Source organism: Gregarina niphandrodes (assembly GCF_000223845.1).
Source record: "Gregarina niphandrodes unplaced genomic scaffold scaffold00006, whole genome shotgun sequence".
NCBI classification, from domain to species: Eukaryota; Apicomplexa; class Conoidasida; order Eugregarinorida; family Gregarinidae; genus Gregarina; species Gregarina niphandrodes.
Window position 1 is genome coordinate 1 of NW_011645777.1, and position 18,596 is coordinate 18,596.

General features: G+C 49.6%; 10 protein-coding genes across 10 annotated transcripts; 6 read left to right on the forward strand and 4 right to left on the reverse strand.

The window, feature by feature from the left end:
- Positions 1 to 1,674: 1,674 nt before the first annotated feature.
- On the reverse strand, positions 1,675 to 2,445 carry GNI_041180 (hypothetical protein; the record flags this gene model as incomplete). The annotated part of the gene is made up of 1 exon (XM_011131164.1): positions 1,675 to 2,445. The coding sequence occupies one exon, from the start codon at positions 2,443 to 2,445 to the stop codon at positions 1,675 to 1,677; it is 771 nt and encodes a 256-aa protein (XP_011129466.1).
- Positions 2,446 to 3,072: 627 nt separating this feature from the next.
- Positions 3,073 to 3,591, forward strand: GNI_041190 (hypothetical protein; the record flags this gene model as incomplete). Its single annotated transcript, XM_011131165.1, has 1 exon — positions 3,073 to 3,591. The coding sequence occupies one exon, from the start codon at positions 3,073 to 3,075 to the stop codon at positions 3,589 to 3,591; it is 519 nt and encodes a 172-aa protein (XP_011129467.1).
- A 907-nt stretch (positions 3,592 to 4,498) lies between these two features.
- Positions 4,499 to 5,507, forward strand: GNI_041200 (carboxy-terminal domain cyclin; the record flags this gene model as incomplete). Its single annotated transcript, XM_011131166.1, has 2 exons — positions 4,499 to 5,365; positions 5,454 to 5,507. The coding sequence occupies 2 exons, from the start codon at positions 4,499 to 4,501 to the stop codon at positions 5,505 to 5,507; spliced, it is 921 nt and encodes a 306-aa protein (XP_011129468.1).
- A 138-nt stretch (positions 5,508 to 5,645) lies between these two features.
- Positions 5,646 to 6,087, forward strand: GNI_041210 (histone H3; the record flags this gene model as incomplete). Its single annotated transcript, XM_011131167.1, has 2 exons — positions 5,646 to 5,759; positions 5,818 to 6,087. 2 exons carry the CDS (start codon positions 5,646 to 5,648, stop codon positions 6,085 to 6,087), a joined length of 384 nt encoding a protein of 127 aa, XP_011129469.1.
- Positions 6,088 to 6,285: 198 nt separating this feature from the next.
- Positions 6,286 to 8,724, forward strand: GNI_041220 (putative SDA1-like protein; the record flags this gene model as incomplete). Its single annotated transcript, XM_011131168.1, has 1 exon — positions 6,286 to 8,724. One exon carries the CDS (start codon positions 6,286 to 6,288, stop codon positions 8,722 to 8,724), a length of 2,439 nt encoding a protein of 812 aa, XP_011129470.1.
- Positions 8,725 to 8,871: 147 nt separating this feature from the next.
- On the forward strand, positions 8,872 to 10,147 carry GNI_041230 (putative arginine N-methyltransferase; the record flags this gene model as incomplete). Its single annotated transcript, XM_011131169.1, has 2 exons — positions 8,872 to 8,993; positions 9,034 to 10,147. The coding sequence occupies 2 exons, from the start codon at positions 8,872 to 8,874 to the stop codon at positions 10,145 to 10,147; spliced, it is 1,236 nt and encodes a 411-aa protein (XP_011129471.1).
- A 32-nt stretch (positions 10,148 to 10,179) lies between these two features.
- Positions 10,180 to 12,951, reverse strand: GNI_041240 (cytoplasmic protein; the record flags this gene model as incomplete). The annotated part of the gene is made up of 1 exon (XM_011131170.1): positions 10,180 to 12,951. One exon carries the CDS (start codon positions 12,949 to 12,951, stop codon positions 10,180 to 10,182), a length of 2,772 nt encoding a protein of 923 aa, XP_011129472.1.
- A 1,191-nt stretch (positions 12,952 to 14,142) lies between these two features.
- GNI_041250 (putative transmembrane protein) lies at positions 14,143 to 14,718 on the forward strand (the record flags this gene model as incomplete). The annotated part of the gene is made up of 2 exons (XM_011131171.1): positions 14,143 to 14,438; positions 14,517 to 14,718. The coding sequence occupies 2 exons, from the start codon at positions 14,143 to 14,145 to the stop codon at positions 14,716 to 14,718; spliced, it is 498 nt and encodes a 165-aa protein (XP_011129473.1).
- Positions 14,719 to 16,375: 1,657 nt separating this feature from the next.
- Positions 16,376 to 17,080, reverse strand: GNI_041260 (hypothetical protein; the record flags this gene model as incomplete). The annotated part of the gene is made up of 1 exon (XM_011131172.1): positions 16,376 to 17,080. One exon carries the CDS (start codon positions 17,078 to 17,080, stop codon positions 16,376 to 16,378), a length of 705 nt encoding a protein of 234 aa, XP_011129474.1.
- A 139-nt stretch (positions 17,081 to 17,219) lies between these two features.
- GNI_041270 (hypothetical protein) lies at positions 17,220 to 18,549 on the reverse strand (the record flags this gene model as incomplete). Its single annotated transcript, XM_011131173.1, has 2 exons — positions 17,220 to 17,756; positions 17,809 to 18,549. 2 exons carry the CDS (start codon positions 18,547 to 18,549, stop codon positions 17,220 to 17,222), a joined length of 1,278 nt encoding a protein of 425 aa, XP_011129475.1.
- Positions 18,550 to 18,596: the final 47 nt, after the last annotated feature.

The window sequence follows — 18,596 nt, forward strand, 5'->3', positions numbered from 1 at the left end:
CATGGCCTTGTTAGTAGCCCTCTCAGTTTCCCTGCGTTTCCCCTCGGCCCTTACGTCTTGTCTCAGTCTCGCGATTTCTTCCTTTAAATCGTACACCACCACTGCTAGTTCTCCGATCGTTGGCGGTGTTATCTGTGTGATTCTGCGCTTGCGTTCTGGTCTCGCGTCTGGTACAGTGGGTGGGAGGTATTCTGTTCCATCGCCGTCGGTGGAATGGTAGTCTTCTTCGGTCCTCATAGCGTCTTGCTCTGTCGGGGGCTGATTGGCCTTCTGCCTGACCGGTTCAGATCGGTGGTCAGGAGGGTCATTTGTGTGCTTGCCATCACTGGCTGAGTTGTTAAAAGTTTTGGTGCTTCTAGCAATCGAGACCATCCTTGTCCAGGGGCTACGCTAATCTTCTCTGTATTGTTCCAATTTTGATTGATGCCCCCCGAAGGGGGCGATTTGTAGCCTTGTGTAAATTGCACAATTCCGGGTGATATCAAAAAACTAATTGTGGGCGGGCACAGACTAATTGTGGCCGGGCTGTCGGACCTCTTCAGGCACTTTTGGCGCCCAGTGAGGATAACCCGAAGCTGCCGGAAGGCCTAACAGACGGTAGCGTCTTTTCGGGGAAGAGTTGTGAAGCTTGTTTGTGCGTTACATCATGCGTGGGAACCACCTTAGGTGGCGCTATGAGGGCGTGTTTCACGATGGAAGGATTGCCCTTCAAGGCATGAGACACCTGGTGCCGGGGCTGGGTGGAGGTTGGTGCTGGACGATGTCGTTACCGCCGCACGGACCGGTCGTTAATTGTGGGCGGGCTACACAACGGGCGCCAACGCGACCGGATGACGGCCAGCCGGAGGCGGGATCAGGAACATGCCCCTCCAGTTCGCTGCGAAAAAGTTCACCGCTGCAGAGCGCAGGTGGGACGTCACGGCGAGGGACGTCACGGCGAGGGTGGTCCAGTGCAGTCAGGAGACTGAAATGTCGTAGTTCGTTTCGTAGTGAGGATTGGCCACTACGTTACCTCACGGGGTTAAGCAGACGACGGTGCGCTCATAGAGCGGGGGTGCACTTGTTGCATTGGAATTTGGAAGATGGTGGAGAACACGCGAGGAACACGCGAGGAAGATGGTGGAGGAAAGCCCGAGGATATGTGCGTTGATGACACCAGACTGGAAGCGACCCATTTATCCACAGAGTTCCGGATTACGAACGCGTTCTGCCGAGCACCTGGATTTATCCAGATCTGCGTTCCGAGGATGTCTCGCATTATTTTTGCACCAGGACTGCGCAAGACTGATGCAGCCAGGATTGCGCAAGGGCCGATAAATACATGACTGCGTTCTTTTGACGACATTGTTATTCAGCACTCCCTTATTTCATGAGGATACTCTTCCTCTTGGTACTCTTCCGTACATCTCTTCCGGAACAGTGTAAGTGTTCAGCTGTCTAGGGCGGAGTAGATTTTTTCAAAATACTCGGCGCCAAGGGACGTGCAGCGCTGATAACTGTTCTTTGTCATGTTGCACACTCCAGTGTCCAAGTCGATCAGCAGCTAGAGGTATCGTGTTAGAGGGTGCCGGGCTGTTGGGTGTCAGTCTGTTTGGTGTCGGTCTGTTTGGTGTCAGTCTGTTTGGTGTCAGTCTGTTTGGTGTCAGTCTGTTTGGTGTCGGTCTGTTTGGTGTATTAGAAGTGGCGGTGGGTTACCTCAATAATTTCGTTGCAAATTGCGGAAGCACTGGTCGCCCGAAGGTCGCTAGCGAGCACGATGAGGGAGAGGTCGTAGCCGGGAAGGGGTCGCTTGCGCATGAGTCTACGTCTGCGGGTCCAGGCATCGTACACCGGGACGTCTTGGACCAGGAGGTTTTCGACGTGGTTCATGAAGGTGGTAAACTCGTCGACATCCATGGAGGCGCCGTGGGCGACCTGGGTGGAGGAAGTGGTGGATGAGAGATCGCGGCTGCTCGAACTCGGATCGGCTGCGTAAGCGCGGTCTGCGTAGCGGGGGTCTTGGTAGCGGGTGTGTTTTCGGAGCAGCGGGGTAGTACATTGGGCGAGCAGCGAGTGACGGAGTTTCCTGAGCACCAGTTGCAGTGGCACTCGCAGCTCGGGCTCAGCCACCAGGAAACGCAACGAGATGCGGCAACTGTCGATCGTGCGCTCAATCAGCACTGCCGGGTGCGCCGCCGATGGCAACTGTAGAGCCGGTGCTAATCCCGGGTCCGCGTCTCCGTTGCGCTCCACACTCGGCTGGCACGCCGGCAACTGATAGATCGGGATATCCACCAACCGCGAAACCACCGAAGGCAATACCGCCGCCAGGTCCTCAAACACTCGACCCAATACCCGGTACTGCCGTCCGCCAGCCAGATTGTCCACCTTCACCCGCCATACATGAAGCCCCCCTTGTGCACCTTGCGCACCTTCTTGGGGTCTCGAATGGACGAGTTGGTCCATTATTTGAAAGAGTTGGTGGCGGCTTATGGGGAGCGGCGAGGTGTGCTGTGTGCGTTGAAGGAGGGTCAAGAGGAATGGCTACAGGAGCAGTACGAGCGCGAGCGTGCGTTGCGAGTACGCATTGCCGGAACGGACGCGGAACTTGGCGCCCGTCGTGCCGCACTTGGCACACTCCGCAACCGTCATCAGGAGGCTCTCTGCAACGCATTCAACCGCCAACTCGACCGCCTGCAGCGCCGCCTCACAGAACTCGACCAACACTTCGCGGATATACACACTGGCGTGGGCGCCTGCAGCGACCCAGGTCCCGAGAACCAATGCACCCCTTGGGAACTTATTCCGTCGGGACACACCCCCTCAGGGTACGCCCCTTCCGGATACACCCCTTCCGGGTACACCCCATCCGGGTACACCCATTGGCAACCCACCCGTTCAGGACACAACCTTTCAGGGTACAATCCTTGGCAACTCACCCCGTGGCAACCCACCCCTTCAGGGCACAATCCTTCCCACAATCCGTTGGGGTCCAACCCGTGGGAACAAAGTACGCGGGGCACCGACGACATGCTTTGGGGGCACGGACCGGCGCCCATGACGACCACGCCTTGGGGGCACGGACCGGCGCCCATGACGACCACGCCGCCAGGACCCGATGCCGCGCGGCCCGGACGAGTGCCTCTGCGGGGGCTGACGCCGGACGCCGAGGCAACACCCGTCTTCGAACCCCCCAGAGCCCCCCAGAGGACAGGAGGCGTCTTCGAACGCGCCAGCCCCCCGGCATCTTCAAGTCCCGAACCTGCCGGTCCCGGATCTGCCGATTCAGCTCTGAGAAACAGGCCGGGGCCAAAGACCAGATCTACTGCCAAAGAAAAGAGCGTCTGGCCGGCACCGTCGCCACTTAACCAGTACCGAGCGACCGGCAGGGACGCTGCACTGGACGGGGCGGAGTACTACGGGGAGGATGGAACACCCTTTAGCACATATGAGCAGCTGCCCCCAGTGTCGAACATGGCGTCCAATCTGGCGGATAAACTGTCTTCGACCCATCCGTCGAACAAAGCAATGATTAGTGTTAGAGCATCGCCCCAACTCGCCGTGCCGAGTACGCTGGGTGAACTATTTGACTACGTTATTAAACGCAACTAACGACCAGACGCACTTTCTGGCGGACCAGGCTGGGCTGGCTCCCTGCCCGCAAGGACACACTGGTATAAGGGGGAGTTGTGATGTGGTTGTGTCACTTCGCTCAGCGACGTGACCGTCGCGTGATGGCCGCGCAAAAGGAAGGGTTTTTTTTATGAACGGAAAAATGTTGTGGGCGGTTCGTTGGCGGGCGGTGGTTTAGTCGCTGGACGGGTGTCTGGGGTGGTTTAGTCGCTGGAGTGTTGGCGGAAAAAAGATTTTAGATTTTTGCTGCTTTCGTGACGTATTTGGAACGTGCGATCGAACACGTGTGCGAAATGGCAGTTGGTTCTCCTTCCCGACGAATCTGCGGCGTTGCCGCAGGTAAGTGGGCTGGGGCGGGCGCGGCAGAGCACTTGCGATTGTATTCGCAATCTACGTCTGCTTCGTGTTCGCCATTAGAAGTGAGTCGTGCGGCCCCGGAAAAGGTTCGAAAACAAGCAGCTCCCAAGTGTCGGAAGAGTTCAAGAATTGATTTAGCCAACGTGCGCAAGAAGGAAAGACAAGATCTTCTTCAAGGCGGAACAAGAACTAAGGCTACAATTAAGAGTGACCAGACCGGCCCCACCCGCATGCATGCATGACCCGCATGACTTTCGTGCCGGACTTGTTCCGACTTTCATGCCGGGACTTTCGTGCCGATCCCCCTGTAACAGCTTGTTTTGCAGATGGTTTGTCCACGTGTTCAACAGAGGTGACAGAATTGAGTGACGGCGGGTGGGAAGAGGGTGAGGTTGCACCTGCTCCGGTGGTCGCCAAGACGCCGTGCGGCGTGTCAAGTCGTCTAGTATGTCGCACGGGTCGTGCGGTATTGCACTGTAGTCCTGGTGGTACTGATTACATTGTGACTCCCGGTCGGCATAAGATTAGCATGACAGAATTCCTGTCGTGCATTGATCGTGCGCAAAGTGAAGTTGGTTGCCCAGCATTACGAGCTGCAAGTCATTACCATGAAGTTATGTTGCGTATGTGGATGGAGAGAGAGAAGGCGATGGATATTAATGTGTTCAACTTGAGTTTTAAGGAGGGGACGGCGCTTGAACAATTCCGGCAGATGGCTGTGAATAGTGTGTTTCATTACGCTGTTGATCACAAGTTACACGAGAAGACGGTTCACCTGACATGTTTAAACATCAATCGGTTATTGTACAATCGGTTGGTGGACCATGAGCCATCGTCCCGAGATGCGCGAGTGCTAACGCATGACCTCTTTGCCTGCATCGTTATTACAAGCTTAAGAAATGCAATTAAGAATGATGAATCCTTCGAGAAGTCGGAACTGTTCCGTATTGATCCTGATCATGTCTGGCGATCAACCAAATATCTGGTCCAGGTCGTACAAGACCGTTCGGTTGCCCGGATTAACCAAATCGAAGCCGAGTGTCTATCCGTACTTGACGTACCTTCTAACCCCCCACTCGCTCCCGAATTCATCGACCGCTACCTAGGAGTCGGCGGCTGGCCAGAGTATACCCAACAATACCGTGAACTCAGCTCCTACCTTGTCGGTCTCGCCGTCTTCGCTAACACCTACTCAACTCCCCTCAGAGGAGTACCCAACAGCAAACTAGCAGCCGCCGCCCTGGTACTCGCAATCAAGGTTATTAATACCGACTTTAATAACACCAAATACGAATTCTGGCCACAAAGACTAGCACATTACACTAGACTCACCATGGACGATCTCAAGCCCGTCATCCGGGGACTTGCAAACCTACTCAGAAACAAACCCAGATGGGTAAGACATCCCCTACCCCCTATTCCCTACCCCCTATCCCCTCCTCCCCTACCCCCTCCTACCCTAATTAATACATCTTCACTCGCAGAGCTCAATATTGGAGTCATATTACGGCAAGTGGAGCGAGTATGACTGGAATTAGATTGTTAGCTAGTTAGTTAGATCAGTACATTTTTCCAGGACTATCGCCGCCGAAAGAGACCTCTCGATTCGATTCTAAAACAAGCCGATCAGTTAGTTAGTTAATGGTGATCGATCAGTTAGTTAACAAATAAGCGCAATGAACAGCAGTGGTCGACGACCAGGAAGTAGGCGCGACGGAGGTGCCCCGGCCACAAAAGCTTTACCTTCGACAACTCGAAAGAAGCTGAGGCCCGGCTATCGAGCTTTGAAAGTAACTCTCCCTGTACCTCTTGGCACGCACTGCATGTCCTCGTGAATCTTCGTTGCAGGAGATACGCAAGTATCAAGGGTCAACGGAGCTCCTAATTCCCCGTTTGCCATTCATGAGACTGGTTCGAGACGTGACTCGGAGTCTGGCGCCAAATCTGGATCTGCGATTCACTCCCGAATCGTTGCTTACTCTCCAGACTGCGGCTGAATACTACTTAACGGGATTATTTGAAGACTCAATGTTATGCGCATTGCATGCTAAGAGGGTCACCTTGATGGTCAAAGATATCTATCTCGCACGAAGAATTCGTGGACGTAATCTTAGCTAGAAGGGTAGAATCAATGCAACGAAATGTGGCACTCTTTCTATAACAAACGTGTGTGGCACTCTTTCTATAACACACGTGTACGGTTATGTATTGCACGAAAGTGTATTGCACGAAAGACGTGGTCGGTGTTGTGGTCGGTGTTGTGGTCGGTGTTATTGTTGTTATAAAATAGTTAGTCGGGCCGGGGAATTAAAAAAGATGAGCTTAGTCATTGAGGATGGAGGGCCAGTGATGATGTCGTTGCCTATTCTGCAGGATGCTATAAAGCGACAATCAGGTGCGTATGAGAGTGATTTTCGCGCTCAGTATGTTTCTTTGAAAAGTCGAATAGAGCAGTTCGAAACTTCCCCACAAAAGGCTGACAAAGAGTTCCATGAGTTGGTAATGTTTTGTGCACAAGTGGGTTACTTGTATGATGGAGTAGTAGATGAGTTAAGCCGGACCATGTTGCGATTATTATTGACATACCATCAATTAGCGCGTCCGGGACATCTAAAGACGATACTAGGAGCTCTATGTCTATTGGACAATAATGACCATATAGACCGCAAGATCCTTTTCAATGGATGGTTAGAACTATTGCAATTGGAGCATGACCTAATTCCCTCTATTGTGATGAAACAATTTACCAAGACATTAGGTCGTATAACGAGCGATCAAGATAAGAAACTATGGCAAGGAAAACTCTTTCAGATGATGGGTACAAACAAGAAATCTACATCTCATGATATTACTACTACAGGTCATAATTTGACAGGTCATAATTTGACAACAACATCTCTCTTCCGACGTCGATTACAGTTTATATTAATATCGCTTTTTGTTAAGCGCATCTGGGAAGATAAGAGAACCGCGAATACAATTGCCAATGGAGTATTCGATAGTTGTCCAAAGGTCGTAGAGAATGCTGCAAGGTTCTTATTAGGTGACATTAAACGATTAAATGTTTATCATGCTGAAAATAAGCAAGATCAAGAGGTCGAACCGGAAGAGGCTCGACGAAAGACAGCGGAGCTAATTGCGGGTATTTCGAGGGAGTTATGTCATAACAATAAGACGGGTAAGAATCTAAAGAAAATGGAGAAGATGAAAGAAGCAGCGGAAAAGGAAATGTCCAAATTAGAAACAAAAGTTGATTTAAATAGTACGCTACCATTTGTAGTATTACAACATGTTTATGACCCTCATCTATTTGCTTTGAGAGTGTTTACTCGGGCGACAAGTAAAAGTTTTACAACTGGTGATGGACGTATATCAAGATTAAGCTTTAGACTCAAGCTTCAATTATTGACTATTTGTTCACGTCTTATTGGAACACATGGAATTTATATTCCTGGTTTCTTTACATTTTGTCATCCATATTTAAAGCCTACACAAGAAAAGATTACTGGACTCATGGCTATAATATCTCAGGCTGTTAATAAGGTAACACCTCCTGAGGAGCTACAACAAACCACTCGATTAATAGCAAACATGTTTGCTATTGAATCATGTGCTAATGAAGTGATAACCGTTGGTATAAATAGTATTAGGGAAATGTGTTCAAGAAATACATTAGCTATAACATCAGAATTACTTACAGACTTAATCACTATGGGTAAAGAAAGCAAAAACTCCAGCGTTCGAATCGCGGCAAAGTCACTTAGAAATCTTTATAGGCAAAATAATCCAAGCATGCTACCCCGGAAGGATAGGGTCCATGCGGGATCTGACCTTAAACTACACAATGGAAAAGACGAAAACCAACCAACCAGTATGATTGAAGGGCTCGACATCTTAGTAGGTCTCAAACAGGCCTGGCACAATCAAAACCACCAACACATGACTGAGGATGATCAAGCACACGTACAGAGAGTTTTGGACATTCAGAAATCGAAAGTACTATCAAATCGAGACTTCCAAGCTCTTCGACGAATCAAGATTAAAATGCTCGCAGCACAATCCGTCGGATACTCACTACGACAATGGCTCGACTCCAACGATGGGGCATGGGAACAGCTCGCGGAAGATATTCTAGGTCTCAAACCTGGCCAAGATGACAACCTTCAGGACGACGACCTTCAGGACGACGACCTTCAGGACGACGACCTTCAGGACGACGACCTTCAGGACGACGACCTTCAGGACGACAACCTTGATGATGATAAGAAGGAGGAGGAGGACGAGTCCGATGATAAGGATCAAAGCGATGATGAAATCAAGGATGATGAAACAGATACTCACGAAACAGGGAGTGGAAGCGAGTCCGGAACCGAAAGTGATTTGTTCGCGGATGAAGATGGCATGGCTCTGGACGATGACGACGACGACTCCAGTGGTGAGCGAGAGCGCTTCATTCTAGGTTCTGACTTGGGCAATTTGAAGGTGCTGTCAAAGGAGCGAAAGCGTGAGCTTGTACGAGCTGGCAAAATTGAAGAGAAACAAAAACGGAGAGCTCAGAGACATGGCGGCAAAGAGACTAACCGTGCAGGTATCACGAACAGATCTCAGGCGAGAAATAAGCCCATGGCAATGCTTCGACAAAAGCAGTCGATCAGAGAAAAACGAGTGGCCAGTGCGAAAGACAAGGTCAGCAACCTCAAGAATCATATCAAGACATTGAAGACAAGCATACGGCAAAAATTCAGAAGGAAGTAGCATTTTTTTAGCATGAACCATCGCCTGGAATCGAACCCACGATCTTTCGTAAGTGGCAAAGGTAACTGGGAAGTCGAGGGCGGGCGGGGTGAATCGAGACGATGACCGGGAAGTCGAGGGCGGGCGGGGTGAATATAGGGCAGATAAATGAAAGACGATGAGTACGCGGCATCATATGGGAACCTGGCAGTGCACAAGACAATGTTGACGGATAGGCCGCGCATGGAAGCTTACTTCAAGTCAATTATCTTCAACAAGGAGTATTTCGAGTAAGAGTGAGTACACCTTTAAAGTCAAATGCCTCGGTAGTGACTCGGTCGTGATGGATATCGGCACGGGAACCGGTTTACTGGCAATGTGGGTGGGTATGTATACAGAGGCACGTCGCGTGATAGCGGTAGAGCAGAACCGGGAGTTGGCGGACCTGGCTTCGAAGTTGGTGGCGCGTAATGGACTGGCCGACCGTGTGGAGGTGAAGCACTGCAAAGTGGAGGACTTCCGCGAGGTGGAAGACCACAGTGTGGATATTATCTTATCGGAGTGGATGGGTCACTACTTGCTTCATGAAGGGTTCCTTGATTCGGTTGTGTACGCGCGAAACAAATTCCTGAGGAAAGGTCCTAAAGTGCGAAACCCTAACCTCGAGATATGGAGGAGCAAGAACTGTCAGGGACTCTTGTTTCCGTCGGAAGCAACTATCTATGGCTCGGTCACTTATTTGTCGCCTCTCGAGGCTGACGGAGGGTGGGATGAGTCTCTTTTCTTCGGGCTTGACCTGGCTCCATTGGCCACTGCCAGAAACATGGTTGATGCAGAGAGCGGGACGATGTGTATATCGCAGATGGGTGAACCGCAGATACGATACCTTAGTCGAAGGCCAGACAACGAAGTCGTGGTTGCCAAGCTCGACATGGCTTCTATTGAATGCAGTTCATTGAACGATCTCAGTTGCCAAAGGACGGTCACCTTCACTCGGGAAGCTCCAGCCAACTGTTTCGCCCTCTCCTTTACCTGTACGTTCCCCTCCAAGCCAACCGCTGAGTCCAAGTCAGCCTCTGATGTCAAGGGACACACCACTCGAGAGACAGCCACCGCTCGAGAGACAACCACCGCTCGAGAGACAGCCACCGCTCGAGAGACAACCACAACTGGAAAAGCCACTACGTCGCGCCCGTCGTTGTTGACGCGCAGTGGGGTTGTGAGTGATGCCCACATCATCTTGGACACGCGGCCGGGAATGCCCAAGACACACTGGATGCAGACCCTAATCATGTTCGATACTCTCCCAGTCCACCCATGTCTGCAACTCGTCTTTAATGTTCAGCTTATGAGAGAAAAAAAAACCGATCGGTCATATGTTGTTGGCTTCGAAGTCACGGACGTTCTGGAAGCCAACGCTGAAGTAATACAAGAGGCCTGCTAGCTAGAAATTTGTTCTAGCTATAGAAATTTGTTCTAGCCAGAAATTCGTTTGGGCCTGTTGACTATTTCTATATCGCTCGGGTATGCGATGACGACACGTCCGTCGTCTCTAATCTTAGATTCTTGTATATAGCTTTCCATCGGTTTGATTATGTATGAATCAAGTCTCTTACCCTTCTTGATTACGAGGAAGTCCCAAATTATCGCTAGATTACCAACACTGGTTATGATGAGCTCTCCTTTAGGATCGAAAACAGCTGGCTGGAACTCAATATCGTCCAATTGATAATGTTGGATGTCTCTCGCTTTCAGTTGTAGATAGACAGGCGGAGGTTTCTGGGATCCCAGCCTCATCTCAAAACCTGTTTTCTGATACGATCTCAATTTTGTTGGGTATAGTATAAGACAATTTTTCATTGTTGCTAACACCCATGAACCATCCGGCAATGTATCAACCGCCTTTATTTTTTCATAATGAGAATCCAATTGAGTCTTCGCTATCTTAAATTCATCCGACGAATTTGGCAAGCCATCATACAAACGCAACATACCTTGTTGACTACCTAAAACAATGTGGCCATGGGCATCACTAGCTGCCGCCGTGAAACCCGGCTTTGAGTTGTACATCTTCGTGGTTCCTCGCCAACTATGATCGCCTACATTCGTTTTGGCGGAGCACACACGTGTGTCCATGAGATAGAAAGCATTCGAAGAAGCCGCTAAAAATGTAGGATCATCGCTAGAACCGGCGCCTTTGCTGGAGTGCCATAGCAAATGTGCGGAAAGACCGTCCGTATGAAATTTACTAACTACTTTCTCTCTTTCCAAATCCATTTGATATATATCTTCAGGATTTCGCTCATCAACAAACACTAACTTTCGCTCATTCGAATGCAATAAACCCTTACCAGGATTTACTTCGGTATCTTTATAACCGAATTTCTGACCCTTGATAGTGCTCATTCTATTTGACGTATTATCTACAACATGCAAGTTAAAGTCACGTTCAGCACGACGTCCCCAGTCACATCCCGACGCGCTACCCTTGGCACGACAAACCAATGAACGCTGTTCTCCGATCTCCATAAATTTATGCAAACGCGTGTCTGAGCGTTTTCTTAAGGAACCAGAAACGCAGGGTGAACTTCCTGCATAATTTTCGCCATCGGAACTCCTCCCTCTGCTGTCAGAATCTCTCTCGGAATCTATTTCTGATTCTCCCTTAGAGTCTTTCCGGAAATTAGAATATTTCTCTACGGCAGCTCGGGTCCCACATAAATTCTCTTCATCATCTGGACAGCAATCTAGCCCACCTGAATCTTCTCCCAACTCTTCTGTTTCGGAAGAGCCTTTTCTATCATTCTTAGGATCCTGTGAGGGCACGGTTGTCAAGACCCCATCCGCTCTCTTCAGGTCGGACTCCATCGCAGTCCGCAGATCAGTCCATTTGGAAAATCCGTCCAGTTCGCTAAGTTGATCTTCAAGGGCACTCGCCTCATCAGAAGACGCCTGTTCATCGTCGTCACCGGGCAGCACCGAGTCTTCGAGCATGGAAGGACTAGCGACGCCCTTGAATTGGATAGGTCGGACGTCCTTTCGGGCTTCTTCTTCGTCCGACGGCTCTTCCGCTTGCTCTTCCTCTTCCTCTTGTAGCGTTTCCCCTAGCTCTTCCGAGGAGTCTAAATAAGGTCCCTCGTCCTCCTCCACGACTACAGCATCGTCCGCGTCCCACTCCACGATTTCTGGGTCGGTGTTATCCTGGTCCGTTTCCACAAACTGTTCAAGCAGGACCCTTTCCTCGAACCCGGTGCACCGGTTCAGGATCACCACGACATTCAGTGACTCGCGCGGGTTGACCACGCGGACGCTCAGCCACTGGCGCGCCCAGCCTCCCTCGCGCTGTTGGAAGGGTCCCCATAAGATGAATTTGCCTGCGGCCACGTCGGTGACATCGAGGTGCAGGTCCTTGGTCATTTCCACAAATAAGCGCACGTCGGGGATGCTGAGGATCGTCATTCCGTCGCCGTCTCTTTGCCGAATGACCATGCGGTGTGGTCCCGACGGCTCGCTTCCGCCCTTCATGCCAGCGCCTGCAGAGACGGGTGACCCAGCGGCCGACTCGGCCTCGGCTGCCGCGGCCTCGGCTGCCGGGTTCCCAGCGCTATAGTACTCGGTTTCTGACACGTCTCCCCGGTCTTGTTGCCGCCCATGCTCCGGATCCTCTCCCGAGTCCCCTTCCGTGTCCCCTTCCGTACCCGCTTCCTGCCCCCGTTCCCAGTCTGGGAAATGCTCCCCGTTCACAGAAATCGTCACGGTCACTTCGCACGCGCACAGTTCCCGTTCGCAGGTGGTGGATAGCAGTCTCATGAGCTCAGTTCGAAAGGCAATCGCTGCCTCGACCTTAGGAAAATGGAATCCGTACTCAATGGGTGGTTTAACCTGGACTACCTGGAGAGAGTCAGGGCGGTGTTGTCTGACGCTGATCAGCTGGTCGAGTGGTAAGGCCGGTACGACCAATTCATCGTCATCATCCCAGAGATACAATGCGGGGGGGCTTGGTTGTCCTTCCGTATTGGTTTGTTCCTCCTCCGCATGTGTCTCAGTCTCGGTATCGACATTAGTCTCCGCTTCTGGGTCCTCACTGAATGTTAAGAAAGCACGGGGTCGCAACAACCTTACATCCGTACCATTGACAGCGTAGATTGCTGCTACGTAATCCTTTCGTTCTTTATTTGGCTTTTCTTCCTCTTGTGGGCTTTGAATAGAATTTCGACGGTACACCAAAGATGCTAATCTGGCGAACATCGTTAGTTCTTTTTCAAAGCTAAGTTAAAAATGCGTCCAGTTAAGTTAAAAATGCGTCCAGTGTATCTTGATATACCATTATACTGTTCGGTGTATTGTAGTCTATCGTTCGGTGTTGCTGGCCTATGAAAGAAGTTGGAATTTGGCGGATGATGTATTTACCTTGTGGGTGGTTAGTTTAGATTTGGTGTGGTGTGCATTACGGCGTGTAGGGGAGTGAATGCGTCTGGAAGCAGTTCGTCCGGTGGGTATTTGGAGTAGGCGTTTCCTAACGGCATAGGCGAGAGGTTGTGTAAAATCCGAGGCGCCGTTGTTGAGGGGGCCGTGTAATGAAGACGAGCCTGCAGCCGTCATGGTGAATACATCGTGGAGTATGTCATATGTGTAATTTGCTGTAATCCATGACGGGCTAGGACGTGGTCCATCAACTATCAGGCCTGTTGGTGTAAAGTCCGGACCAGTGACAGGCACCATTAACACTGCTGGTTCTGTAGGCGCAAGGTTCATACCTGCTGACAGGTTCGAAGGACCTGTTGACAAGTTCGAAGGACCTGCTGACAGGTTCGGTGCTGCGGAAGGAGTGCCCATACCTGTAGTGGGCCCTTCGTCAGTGTCTGCTTCGGAGCATTGTGCGGTAGTTTTGTTTCCTGTTTGTGGGGGGTCCAAAGAGGAGTCGTCTGAGTTGCTATCAACAAGCAGGATGGTGGTAGTTCTCTGGCCAGGTAACGGCATGTTGGACTTCCCATGTGTACTTGCATATTCGTTCTGCATGCGACTTATCCGTGTCCTAAGACGGTTGGACAAATCGCGTGGGTACAGTCGCCGGGTTACAGCTTCCAACTCGTCTCCAAATACAGCTGGTGTACTAGAGGAAACGGAAGCTGGTGCACTAGAGGAAGCGGAAGCTGGTGCACTAGAGGAAACGGAACCTGCTGGACTAGAGGAAACGGAAGCTGCTGGACTAGAATACCGAAGAGACGGCGGCGGTGGAGTTCGGCAACGTCGTGGAGACGTTTTTCCGGCGGCGGTGTCTGAACATATCTGATCTAGCATTGACAATCCAGTTTCAACAACCCTGCCAGTTTCAACAACCGTTCCTATCTCTTCATCTGGAGCTCCTGCCGGTATCCATAATGACACGATTGGGCTAGCCCAACTGACACTCTTTTCTGATCGCGATTGAATTTTAACATGCGTTTGGGAAAACTATTTGTTCAAATCATCGTTCTAATTGTCGTTCTAATTGTCGTTCTAATTATCGTGTCTGTAACTCCAAGCAGCAAAGTCGAATCATACAGTTTTTTGAATCGGTATAAGTTGCTACAAGAACAGTTGATTCTAAGGGAAATCAGTACCGAGAATACAATCAAGAATACAATCGAGAATACAATCAAGAATACAATCGAGAATACAATCAAGAATACAATCGAGAATACAATAACAGAAGCATGTTCTGGACATGGGAAAAACGTTGATAACTATTGCAAGTGCGATGCCCAATGGTCGGGATTCCAATGTGAAAGTAATGTTTATTGAGTGGCACTAAATAACACTCATTTTGGTAGTTCAGGCACCTTCAAGAAAAAGTCGACTCATGGCAGCCTTGATGACTGCTACACTCCCATTATTGGCGACTGTTGTGATCAGTACCTCAATATCTCATTGACATCACGATCATTGTCCGTGGTTGTCACATACGGTGGCGTCCATATAGTTGCTGCACCTATAATTCTCGCCATGCTGGTGGAACCTAGACTAGGAACCTAGACTAGGAACCTAGATTATCAGCGAGCGGTTCCTGAAACAACCAGAATTAATTCTGGTTGTTTCGACACGGGCACACACCGACACGGACACCGACACGGGCATTATTTTTTGATAAACCACACCCGTTTCAACGACATGGGCGTGCCACCAAAAAAGAGAACCAGTAGGCTTATTCAACAACTGTTGCTCTTGAGGACCTCAGGAGCATTTCGTCACACAACCTCAGGGAGCATTTCGCCACACAACCTCAGGGAGCATTTCGTCACACAACCTTCCCCTGGTCCGTCGGTTGTGGAGTTGTCGTAATAAACATCTTCCTTCCGTCATGACAATGCCCTTGCGAGCCCTTACCGGCTTCGTCGCCGCGCATGATCTCTCCCGTGTGGTTGACTCCTTAATTACTTAGTCATGGTTTTAGATGCGCGGTCAACCGCTACGGTCCGGCTGAGATCTCTAGAAGACCGGGTGAGCCGGGTGGAGGCGAGCCTTGCGGAGCTCACCGCCTGGAGGGAAGAATTCCGACAGCGGGTGAGCCGGGTGGAGACGAACCTTGCGGCAGTGAGGGAAGAGCTCACCGCCTGGAGGGAAGAATTCCGACGGTGGAAGGACGAGCCTCTGGACGAAGAGTCACGGCGGAGGGACAAGCGCCTGGACGACCACTTCACCCGGATGGCCGCCCATTTAGACGCGGGTTTTTCGGAGCTGATAGCAGTCATCCAGGAAAAACAGAACAGAAGAGAACCTAGTAGTTAGATCAATGAGGGGCGGTGGTTAGCCAGGATGTGGGGTCTCGACTTACAGTAACCCAACCGGCTACGGGAAGGGTGGGGTGGGTACTGTTCTTACAGCAGTACGATCTTTGCGGCTTGACGAGTATAACCTTGTTGTAGACTCATAACAAGGTCATTCTCGCCAAGCAGTAAATAGACGATGCTGCTCTAGACAGCCGCCGACCTTGACGCGAGTGAGCATCAACTACATCGGGAGAGGGCCTTCCGAAAAGCTCTTTTGCGACGACAGTCATGATATGAAATGCTTGAGACCTAATTTCCGCGGAGAGAAAGGATACCTTCGATACCTATCTATACCCCACTATCAGGTGCATGTGATTGATCCAGCTTTATTGTGGTGCCCGGGTGAAATCAGGCGCGCGTAATTAATGTCGATGGGTAGTTGGAGGGCCTAGAGGTCTTCGCGATGGAGCCTCCAATATATGTAGAACTGCGATGATGGCAATTGGGCAGCTTTCTGGAATAAACTTGGTCCTGTGGGACGTCTGACGGCTGCGTTTAAAGCAAGAATAGCGGGATCTTATGCTGACACCTGAGGACATAGCTTACTGCCACGAGAAGGAAATGCTTGTCGTTAAGACTGTAGAAAACTCCAAATCGAGCACTGATGACATCTGGAGGTTTGATAGCACAAAGAAAGGATCCTGGATCAAGTGCTGGATCCGGTCACTCCATCCTGGCGTGCCATGTAACGTGTCAAAATAAAGCATCACATACATCACCCCTTCAGAAAGAGCAGCTGTCTTGGCCATTCCACACACATACCTGCACATCATCGCACAATCAGGTTGCAATTGGCATCAAAGGCCCGGGGTGGGTGTGGTAGCACTGGAGGTCACTGCTGGCGGATCCCCATGAGTTTGCGATTAATCGAAGAGTCGTTTTCGTCGATGTTTTTTGATTTTTTTTTTCTTTTGAACGAATTTTTTAAGACCGATATCGTCAGCAAATTGGTCGGTAATTTGTCCGTTGGAGTTGGATTCAGAGACGGCGGATAGAAGTCTTCCTGCAGTTGATCTTCCGCCTTCATGTGGCGATGGAGCGATGTAATGGGGAGACTGAACTGGTGTGCCCTGAGGAGCTGTTTCGGTAGAATTCATGTGTATTCTTCCTGTGCTTGCATCGTCATCATAATCATCATCATCATTGTCATCATCATTGTCATTACGTCGATTCGTTTTAAGACCGTTATTCTGATCGAGGTTCAGTGACAAGCTTTGTTTATCCTTGACCTGAGTTTTGGCATTCAAGGCCTCTCTCAACGATTTTATTAGAACACGTTCCCTCACTGATATTCCTTCGTCTGACTCCCTGAGAGTAAGCTTGATTCCTGGCAATTCAGCGGCCATCCATTGGTCATCTTGCAATAACGAAACGGTGAGGTATTGTAATAAATTATCGAAAGCCGGATTTCCTACTGGCATATGCTGGGAACCCAAATGCGGGGGCATCGTACCACCCTGTTGGAATTGAATACATATTTGGTCATCTAAAGGACCTATATAATTACCAGAAAGCAAAGCCGATCTCTGACGTCGATATGCATAGCTCAAAAATATAGAACTGTCCATATTTAACAACGATGCTCCATCACTTAAATGATACATGAAACTTATTATGTAATATGAATTGGACTTAAAGTATGATGATACAACAACACACGGTAATAACACACATACAACATTCTCATGACTATCTACAATTATTAATTTATGCTTTTTTTTTCCTTTCGTCCTTACTGTCACCTTTTATAAATTGGCTTTTATGGATTCCATATGACCCATCAGGTAAATTTGCATCTTTAAGATCATGTAGAATTGAAGTAATTTCCAAATTATTCTTGGCGCTAAAAAATTGAGTATATCCCTTTTGACATCCGAACCATGGCTTAACTTTAGAGAACTCGACCCAAGAAACATTGCTTAGAATTATTTTGAAATCACTGCCTTGAATTGATGGTGGCCGTATTAGACAAATTGATACCACAAAATTTTGCTGGAGATGAGCCATCCAATCACGCACAATCAAAAATCCCTTGTTATTACGAAGCTGATTTAATTCATCATCAGACAATAAATCTACACCAGACATTGTTTCTAGCAACGACCTATAGTTAGTCTTAGGCCTCGTATTACAATATTGAATACCGACAATGCCTGGCTCTCGATTACCACTTAGTAATTGACATAATCGAAATGAGTAAAGGATGCTATTATCGTCACTCAAAATGTGATATATATACCAATTCTACAACAGTATGTTTATTTACGGAGTGTGCACACACGTGTTTGCGGCTTACAGAAATAAATTGAATTTCTCTTTTCCCTTGGAAATCAGCATCATTAACATATTTTGGGGCTGTCCCAGATAAGAGAAATTGAAGGCGTCTTTGTATTCCTTCAAGATCCTCCAAGAATAATTTATGTTTAGTAGAATGGGTTTGAATCCTCTGAACCGTCAGTGCTTGGGTGCTCAGATCAATAATCTCTCCATTATCGCTGTGGTAAAAGTAATGTCGATCTCGCTGGGGCGTAATATCTGATCCGAGGGTGCTCAACGAGGACGATGATGCGGAGGAAGTTGCAGGCGACTGATCATGTGTATCATTGAAAGCGACTTTCCCGCCTAGCGTTCTAGGTATTTTATCTTGGCTTGTGACTGGTTCGGTAGCACCCGGTACGGTAGCACCCGGTACGGCAGCACCCGGTACGGCAGCGTCCTCAGTCCGTGATTCGTCGCCTTCGTCGAGCAATTTGCGGTTGCGCCTCGAAGATGCCTTGGACGCAATGACGCTCCTCTTGAGTTGTTCCTGGCGCTCCAAAAGTTGAGTCATCATCTTCTCCTCCACAGCAAATAACGCGGCGAAGTCTGCACGGACCTTCTCTAGCTGTTCTACAGCCACTTTCAGGTCTCGCGTCTGCCAGAGATCGTTCACCTCCCGGAACATGTTCTGGTGACCCTTGTTTAAAACCTCGTGTCCCTGCGAGTAGGACACATTCCAAATAAATGGGTACGGCGCGGGGTGATATTGGATCTCCATTTACTCCCTGCGAATTATTCCCCATTCATTCAGCGGCCCCCCCCCCT